The sequence below is a fragment of the Wickerhamomyces ciferrii genome, contig 00217, assembly GCF_000313485.1.
Source record: "Wickerhamomyces ciferrii WGS project CAIF00000000 data, strain NRRL Y-1031 F-60-10, contig 00217, whole genome shotgun sequence".
Classification (NCBI taxonomy): Eukaryota; Fungi; Ascomycota; class Saccharomycetes; order Phaffomycetales; family Wickerhamomycetaceae; genus Hansenula; species Hansenula ciferrii.
The window spans coordinates 86,484-95,840 of record NW_011887523.1 but is presented as its reverse complement, the minus strand read 5'-3'; the positions used below and the strand labels follow the sequence as shown (position 1 = coordinate 95,840).

Genomic DNA, 9,357 nt, shown 5'->3' with positions numbered 1-9,357 from the left:
ATACAAAAAAAATTAGCTTCTCGTTAATGGTGGGTGTGGTGCTGCCTTCCCATTATTTACTACTCAAATGTATCATAAATTAGGTTTACAATGGGCTAGTTGGTTATTAGCATTTATTTGTTCTGCAATGGTTTTGATTCCTTATGCTTTTTATTATTATGGTAAAGGGTTAAGAGCTAAATTATCAAAGAAAAATTATTCTGTTGATGTTGAATAAGATAATCAATATATCTCATAATAAAAATCAATCCTTAATATAGTCATTTTTTTGCATATACATACAAACAACTTAATAGTTTTATATAAAACCCTGGTGGTATACTAATGTGTTACGAAAGGGTTATAACATAGATAAATATATTTATAAATCTTAATTAATTTAATACAAACGTTTAATGATAAGACCATATTGTAGTCAACTACATCAATAATAAACATAAAACATAAACATATCATTAATTAGGTCTAATACCCTAGTGATCAGGTGTTATTAATTATCCTCAGGTTTAACAGCATTTGTTAAATTAAATAAAGCAGTTCTAACACGTTCTTTTAAATCAATATTTTCTGTATCTAAAAGATCTGTTAAAATCTTGGTAAATCCAATTTCATTTAATATACCAGCTCTCTTGGAAGGATTTTGATCCAAATTATTAAAATTATTATTTGAATCAATAAAATTTTCAGTTATTGAACCTGGTATATTATTTCTTCTATTAAGATTTCTTGATGGATTTATATTTAATTGAGATCTTAATCTTGAATTTGTTGGATCTGTATCACCTTCTTCATCACCACCATCTTCAAATTCTTCTTCATCTTCATCCATTATATCTTCATCTTCAAAGAAATTATTTGTTTGTATTGATTGTTGTTGGTTTTGTAATGGTGGTGGTTGTTGATTTGAAATATTTTCCATCCATGTTAAGTTTATAACTAACCAAATACATGATAATTTAACTTCATTACTTTCATAATATTGTAATAATTCTCTTATTTTATTTAATAGTTGAGTATTTTTAATGATTAATTCTCTTTTAACTTCACTTATAGCAGCTATATGAACTATAATAAAAATTATACTTTCAATTAATCCTTCATTTTTTAAATTTGACATTGGAATTGTTGATAATTTTTCATAAATAAATTGGAAAAAATCAAAACCTTGATTTTCTGAAGCAAATGTATTTAAAATTTTATTAACATGAAACTTGGAACTACATGTTAAATTTCTTAATACATTAAAAGCTTGTTCTTGAATTGTTGAATCTTCATCATTACAAAGTTTTAAAATTGTCTTGATACCAATTTTTTCAATTGATTTATCTCTAATCACTGAAGTTTCATTATAAATAATATGACGAATAACCCAAAGACAATTAATTTTAATTTGATTATGATTTGTAGTTAATAAAAGATTTGAAACAATTTCAATTAAATTATTATTTAATAAATCATTTCTTAAAGGACTAAAATCCAATACTAAATTTGAAATAATTGATAAAATTATAGTTTTCAATAAAATTTCAGATTTATTAATAACATGATTTTTTTCATCAATATTAATTAATGAATCTTCTGAAATTTTTAAAATGTTTAGTAAATTATCCACTATATTTGTTTCATAAAGATATGATCTTAATATTGATACACTTCTTGATAATGAACGTAATAAATAACAAGTTGATATTGTCAGATTATTTGAAGCAATTAAAATTTGATCAAGATCTTTTGAATCATCTAATTGCTGATTATCTTTGGAATGTTTTTTCAAATATTTTTTCAAATTTGAATAATGGAACTCTAAAATTTTATGAATAGTTTCTGATAAATCATGTTTAACAATTAAATTTCTATTTTGTTCATTATTTGAAGTAATTGAACTTAATATCAAGAATAAATCACTTAAATTATCTAATTTTAATAAAGTTAATGAATTAAAATCCATTTTTTTAAATTTTGTTATAATTTCACAAAAATTCTTTATGATGTTGCAATTTAATAAATAATCATTAACAAATTCAAAATTTAAACATAATTTGGATAAGATATAAAAAGGATTAAATCTTCTTGATAATTTCAGTTCACTTTTGAAAACAATTAAATTATTTGAATCATCTAAATCAATTAATTGAATTAAATATGGTAAAAATTTCCGAACATTTTTATTTTTTTCTAAATCTGATAAAGTTGAATTAATTGAAAAATTAATTAATAATGATATAGCAGATAATTTCAATTCATAATCATTTGATTTTAATAATGAAGTTATTGTAAAATATAAATTTTTATTAAAATTTTTATAATTAATTTGATTAATCTTGTTTAAATTTTCAATATCAAAAAGTTTATCATCATCATTATGATTTGATGAAGAAAAAGTTCTCATTGAAGATTCTTGATCATAATATAATAAATGAGCTAATGAATATAATAATGGACCTGTTAAATTTGAGAAAAGAACTAAAGGTGGAGAATTTGGTAAGATTAAACTATTAAAACAATCAATATAATAATTTTTACCACCATATTTTGAATAAAGATAATTTGTTGGTTTATTCAAAACAATTTCCAAGATTCTCATTATTGGTTGAATTAAATTTTTTAAAACTAATGGATTTAAATGAGGAATTAAAGTGAATATATTATATAATAATTCATTTTCTTTAATGAGTTTATAATTATCAGTGTTATTGATTTCTAGTTTTGATAAAATCAAATTTCTAAATAACACCCCATCAGGACTATTTAATTCCAGGTTTAAATCATGTTTTAATGAAAGGATATTTGATAATAATTTGAATATGATTGATAATATAGTATTGTCATTAGCAAATTGATTTGAAATAATCATTAATTTAATAACAATATTATGTTGATTAATTAATTTTGGTAAAGCTGGGGGAAAATAAACCAATGAAGATATAATAACTAATAAATGTTGTAATACTTGTGTATCCTTGGTTTCACCATTAACAAATTGATCAAATAATTTGAAAATTTGTATGAAATCCTGGGAGTTTAATAATATTAATTTTTCATCTTCATCACCAATAATTGATAATCTAATTTCTCTTAAAGCAGCTTCTTGTTCAGTATGGGGTTTTGATACAAGGTTGTTTAAAAGTAGTGGGTTGAAGGACATTGGAAAACACCTGTTGATTGTATGAAATGTATGAATTGTATGAGCTTTATAACCAATGAAACCAGTAACCAGTAACCAATATAACCAATTATTAATTAACCGCTGTGTTTTTTAATGGGTTTTGATTTCCCATAGTCAAAAGTATTCAAATTCAAATTGTCACATTTTAAATTGCTGAAATTCGCGTAACAACAAAAGAAAAGAAAAACACGCGAATTCACTAGCCACAGTAATTATGTGATCAATTATGTAATCAACACTAGCCACACTTATCATGTGATTGTTGTGGCTAGTGTTTTGTATTACATAATCTAATTAATTCGCGAATGTCGGGGTTTGAAATTCATTTTTTCAAAGGCCATTGATTTCCATTTCCTATTATTTTTCAATTTTTCAATTTTCCAATTAGCCACACACATTTGTTTTAATTATATAGTCAGAATATCACGTGAAATTGTTTATCAGTATCCTCGAGATCTTGTGGCTAATGCAGTGATAAATAAAAGATTTATGAAAAGTTAATCTTGTACTCTTGTAGTACTCTTGTATTGATAAAGGTCAAAGGTTAACATGTCTGTTGCTGGTTTTATTGAGAGTGTTACCCCTTCAGTAACAAACTTATCAGCTACAACAATCTCATCTCCATTTGGTTTACCAAAAGATCCAAATTCATTAAAAGGTACTGTTTATACTACACCAAATAATTTAATTAATTCTGCAATTTATGCAAATTCTTCCAAAGTTTTCACTTATAAATCTATTGGTTCAGATGATGTTTTGGATATTAGTTTAAAATTATGGTCTATTTTACAAAGAAAAAATTCTAAAGGTATTGTACCAAATTTATCAAATTTTGAAGTTAGATCTGGTGCTTCAAATGCAATCTTAGGTTATCTTTCAGCTATTGAAAAATCACAAGGTCAAGGTCAACCAGTGTCTAAGGAAATTTTCCCAGTTATTGCGTCAGGTTCTGCTTTACCATATATGCAAAATCAACTTTTAAAATTTAATAACAAAAATTTACCATTATCATTCCAAATTGCTGCATTAGATTATGATTCCTCTATTGGTTCATTAGTTCCAAATTATGTTACTCCATTAAATTTTGCACAAGCTTTGAATTATACAGTTTTCACTCCAATCTCTCCAATTGAAGCTCAACATTTAGCTTTATTATCTAACGTGTTCGCTTCAGTTTCTCCATCAATTAATTTATATGATGGTCCAAATTATTTAAAAGAAAATTTAAGAATTGATGATGCATTGGATCAAGAAACTTTAAGTTCAATTTTCCAAAAATTACAAACTGCTACATCTTCATGGGAACAATTACCTGTTTCAAAGAGACCATCAGCTGCATTATCATCATTGAATTCTTTATTAGGTACAAATTATAAACCATTTGAATATTTTGGTCATAATGATGCAACTCATGTTTTCATTATTTATGGTTCTTTAGAATCTCAATTATTTGGTTTAAAAATTAATGAATTATCCAAGAATCATGATTTAAAAATTGGTGTTTTAGCTGTTAGAGTTCCATTACCTTTTGATACTGATGAATTTATTAATTCTTTACCTTCAACAACTCAATCCCTAGTTGTTATTGGTCAATCTTTAGATAATAAATCATCAATTTTGAAAACTAATGTTGGTGCTACTGTGTTCCTTAATGGATTAGCTTCAAAAATTAAAATTTTAGAATTTATTTATTCTCCAACATTTATTTGGTCTTCAATTGCTGTGGAACAAATTATTTCTTCATTTGTTGTTGTTCCTGAAATCAAGGAAATTGAAACTGTTTCATCAACTGGTATAACTCCATCTGGTGATTATATCTTTTGGTCATTAGATGATGGGAAATTTAATAGTGTTGGGTCTAAATTAGCACATAATTTTTCATTAGATCAAAATTCTCAAGTTAAATTTAGATCAAAATTTGATAATGAAATCTTAGGTGGTATTTATCAAGCTCAAATTTCATCAAACCCTTCACAAACCACTGTGGGTTCAATTGATAATGCAAATGTTATCATTGTTGAAGATTTATCAATTTTGAAAAACATTAACGTTGTTAAAACAGTTAAACGTCATGGTACAATCATTTTGGTTCATCAAGATTTACCAAAAGATTTGAAAACTTTCACTGATTCATTACCAATTCAATTTCGTCGTAATTTGTCCCAAAATGAAAATAAATTAGTTGTCGTGGATTTAGCTACAATTGGTGAACATCAACAAACTCAAGGTCGTACAGGTATTATTGCAATTCAATCAATTTTTTGGAAATTTGCAGCACCTCATTTGGATATTAATGAAATTGTTAGAAAAGTTTGGCATTCATCAGGTTCTGATATTGAATTATTAGCCGCTGTTTTAACTTCAGTTATTACAGAAATTTTCAACAATGGTTATAAAGAAATCAGCGTTGATCCAAAATGGTCAGAATTACCAATTGAAGAAAATGAAATCACTTTACCAATTTTCCCAATTGAATCATCATTTGAACCAAATCCAAAAACTCAAGTGGAACAAGATCAACCAACTACATCAACTTATGTTGATTTAGTTAAAAAATTAACATTTGGTGAAGCTTTCCAAAGTGAAAATAACTTAAGACCAGATTTACCAGTTCGTAATTTTATTGTTAAAGTTCAAGAAAATCGTCGTGTTACTCCAAATGATTATTCAAGAAATATTTTCCATATTGAATTTGATATTACAGGTACTGGATTAACTTATGATATTGGTGAAGCTTTAGGTGTTCATGGTCGTAATGATCCGGAAGAAGTTTCAAGATTTATTGAATTTTATGGTCTTGATCCTGATCAATTTGTTCAAGTTCCTAATAAAGATGATCAAAATATTGTTGAATTAAGAACTGTTTTCCAAGCTTTTACTGATAATTTAGATTTATTAGGTAAACCACCAAAAGGATTTTATGTATCATTAGCTCCTTTTGCAACAGATGAAAAAGAAAGAAAACAATTAGAATTATTAGGTTCTGCAGATGGTACTCCACTTTTGAAAAAATATCAAGATGAAGAATTTTATAGTTATTCAGATATTTTAGAAAATTTCCCAAGTGCAAAACCATCATTATCAGAATTATTAACTTTAATTCCACCTTTAAAAAGAAGAGAATATTCAATTGCATCATCACAAAAATTACATCCAAATGCAGTTCATTTATTAATTGTTGTTGTTGATTGGGTTGATAATAGAAAACGTAAAAGATTTGGTCAATGTTCAAGATATTTATCACAATTATCTATTGGTCAAGAATTAGTTGTTAGTGTTAAACCTTCAGTTATGAAATTACCACCATTATCAACTCAACCAATTGTTATGTCAGGTCTTGGTACTGGGTTAGCACCATTCAAGGCATTTGTCGAAGAAAAAATCTGGCAAAAACAACAAGGTCTTGAAATTGGTGATGTTTATTTATACTTGGGTGCAAGACATCGTAAAGAAGAATATTTGTATGGTGAATTATGGGAAGCTTATAAGGATGCTGGTGTTATTACACATATTGGTGCAGCATTTTCAAGAGATCAACCTGAAAAGATTTATATTCAAGATCGTATTAGACAAACTTTACCAGAATTGAAAAAAGCTATTGTTAAAGAAAATGGTAGTTTTTACTTGTGTGGTCCTACATGGCCTGTTCCTGATATTACTTCAGCTTTAGAAGATATTGTTGATCAAGAAGCTAAAGAACGTGGTGTTGAAATTGATGCAGCTCATGAAGTTGAAGAAATGAAGGAGACTTCAAGATATATTTTAGAAGTTTATTAGATTTAGATCTAGACCAAGTCGAAACGAAGTTTAGACTTGTTCTTATCAACTTTGTTTAATTTATATAATATAAAACATACATTTATTTAATCACCAATGTAGTCTATTATTTCAGTATTACCATATACAGCGCTAAGTTTTTGAAAATAGTAGAAGTATATTATTGGTACCAACATGTGTTATGTACATCTACAAGTAATTCCAAATTCAAATAATAATCATATATATAAAAAGATTAAACACATCTAAAACCATTGTTAGTTTGAAAATCCCAATAATACAAATATTATCCACAAATTTGTCTTTTAATGTCAGAAGGTTTTGGTAAATTTTGTTATCTTCATTTGTTCTCAGAAGCAGAACTGAAAATGGTTTATCATCAGCTTAAAAACACATTGTGAATATTGTATTAATACATACCATAAAAGATATTTCATCTAAAAGTGAAATCAGATACCATATGACTTTTGTTATTAATCCCTTGATACATGTTAGTAAACACTCTGATATAAATCATATATATCTTAAATCTTTCCACAGTTTAAAAAGGTCAGATGGTGATGCATGTTTTTTCCATGGCACATTAATTTATTCACCGGGAAAAGGTGTGAAAGGTTTCATCAATAAAAATTGAAAAGATTAAAACATATATAAACGATCTCAAAAACATACTAATGGAATTGTTAGTTATTGAATCACAATACGAATTGTGAAATGAACCAATTTCTTTCAATATTTTTCTTAAATCATAAACGAAGAATTCCTAATTTTTTATTTTGTCCTGCATATACTTCCTCAGTTAAAATGATAATTGATATAATCATTTAGAAATTATTGAGTAGAAATGGGTTTCAGTTTTCAGCTTAGTTTGACATACCTTATTATTCTATATGATTATTTATGCCCCATAAGATCATGAAATCATACTTGATCTCAATGATTCTTATGATTCTGATTCTTATGATTTTTGAAATAAATTTAAAGAGAAAAAGTTTTTATGGAACAAATTTTTATATGAGAAAAACTCAACGAAGAACCAAAAAATGAAAAACAAAAAAATCAAAAAAATCAATTCGCGAATTGAATTCTTTTAGGGCAAATTTATTAAACTGACAATAATCAACAAGATAATAGGTAATAAAAGTGGTAATACTATCGAATAAGTTACAAGTAATATTTTCTCGTTAAATGTACATTTAAATAACTAATCCCTTATATATTATTATTCAAAAGAAACCAGCTTATTCTGAAGCAGAAGCACGGGTGTAAATCAATTGACTTGAATGTCTAGAGATTCTTTTAATTTGACCTTCACGTTCTAATTGTTGAATAGCTTGACGAGCAATTGAACCACCAACTTTTAAACGATCAACTAAGACAGAAACTGAAATGTATCTGAAAGTTGGAACATCTTTAACGATTTTATCATATTTTTCTTGATCTAAAATGACAATGTGTTGAGCTTTGTCTTTAACTCTACCTTTGGACCACTTCTTCTTTGATTTTTTACCACCGGCCATGGCGGCAGCAGCTTTAGCAGCTTTTGATTGTTGAATCTTTGGTGGCATCTAAAGAATTGTTAGTTATATGATCTTAAAATGGACTATAAAACTATGGGAATTTGAATGTTATGGGTATTATGAATAAGATTCAAACTGGTTCTTTAGTTATACTTATAGTACTCATTACATTCACTTATGGCTTTACTTATGGTTTTTTACTGATGTTGAAAAAAATCTTGAAAACTTGAATCTCTGAATAAACTGATAATTTTGAATAATTCATTGATATTGAATGACCATCATTACTCTTTGTTTCATCTTCCTTTTACTGATCATTTTACTTCTTGTCTATTCAAATCTTTTTCATCATATAGTTTTACTTTTAATATCTTATTACGAAACCCAGTGACAAACATCTCTTTAAAACTTGAGAACAACCAGTATCATCTAATCCATATTTATATCTCCCATTCTCATTCCCATAGTATATATGTCACTCATCCTTGACTTACTGTGATGTATGCTTAAACTGTGCTACTTCTTTTAAAAATAGTGAATAGTTTCCAACTTTGTTTGATAAAGGAAAATTAATTTTAATTCCCAACACAGAGAGGAGTCGTCTCAAACTATTCGCGATGCTGTGTGTACCAATGGAAATTGGGTTTCGCGAATGTGTTCAATTTGCGTTTGTTTGATTTTGTTTTGTTTTTTGGTGTTGGGAGGAAGAATCTGTCAAGCATTTGAAGGGTGAGTAAGGAGATTGTGGTTGCACATCAGGACACCAATCAAGTCTAGTCATGGATTCGCGATAGATGACCTGATATACATCACATGACTATCTTTGATTAGGGTTAAGAAGATTTCATTTCATTTCATTTTTCTTCCTTCACATTCGTTTTGAATTTGTTTAGG

The 9,357-nt window shown here is 26.8% G+C and overlaps 3 protein-coding genes across 3 annotated transcripts; 1 reads left to right on the top strand and 2 right to left on the bottom strand.

Moving 5' to 3' along the window:
• Positions 1-490: 490 nt before the first annotated feature.
• VID28 (glucose-induced degradation complex subunit VID28) lies at positions 491-3,145 on the bottom strand (the record flags this gene model as incomplete). Its single annotated transcript, XM_011273946.1, has 1 exon — positions 491-3,145. One exon carries the CDS (start codon positions 3,143-3,145, stop codon positions 491-493), a length of 2,655 nt encoding a protein of 884 aa, XP_011272248.1.
• A 570-nt stretch (positions 3,146-3,715) lies between these two features.
• Positions 3,716-6,943, top strand: MET10 (sulfite reductase subunit alpha; the record flags this gene model as incomplete). The annotated part of the gene is made up of 1 exon (XM_011273945.1): positions 3,716-6,943. The coding sequence occupies one exon, from the start codon at positions 3,716-3,718 to the stop codon at positions 6,941-6,943; it is 3,228 nt and encodes a 1,075-aa protein (XP_011272247.1).
• A 1,241-nt stretch (positions 6,944-8,184) lies between these two features.
• On the bottom strand, positions 8,185-8,511 carry RPS25B (40S ribosomal protein eS25; the record flags this gene model as incomplete). Its single annotated transcript, XM_011273944.1, has 1 exon — positions 8,185-8,511. One exon carries the CDS (start codon positions 8,509-8,511, stop codon positions 8,185-8,187), a length of 327 nt encoding a protein of 108 aa, XP_011272246.1.
• Between the last annotated feature and the right edge of the window lie 846 nt (positions 8,512-9,357).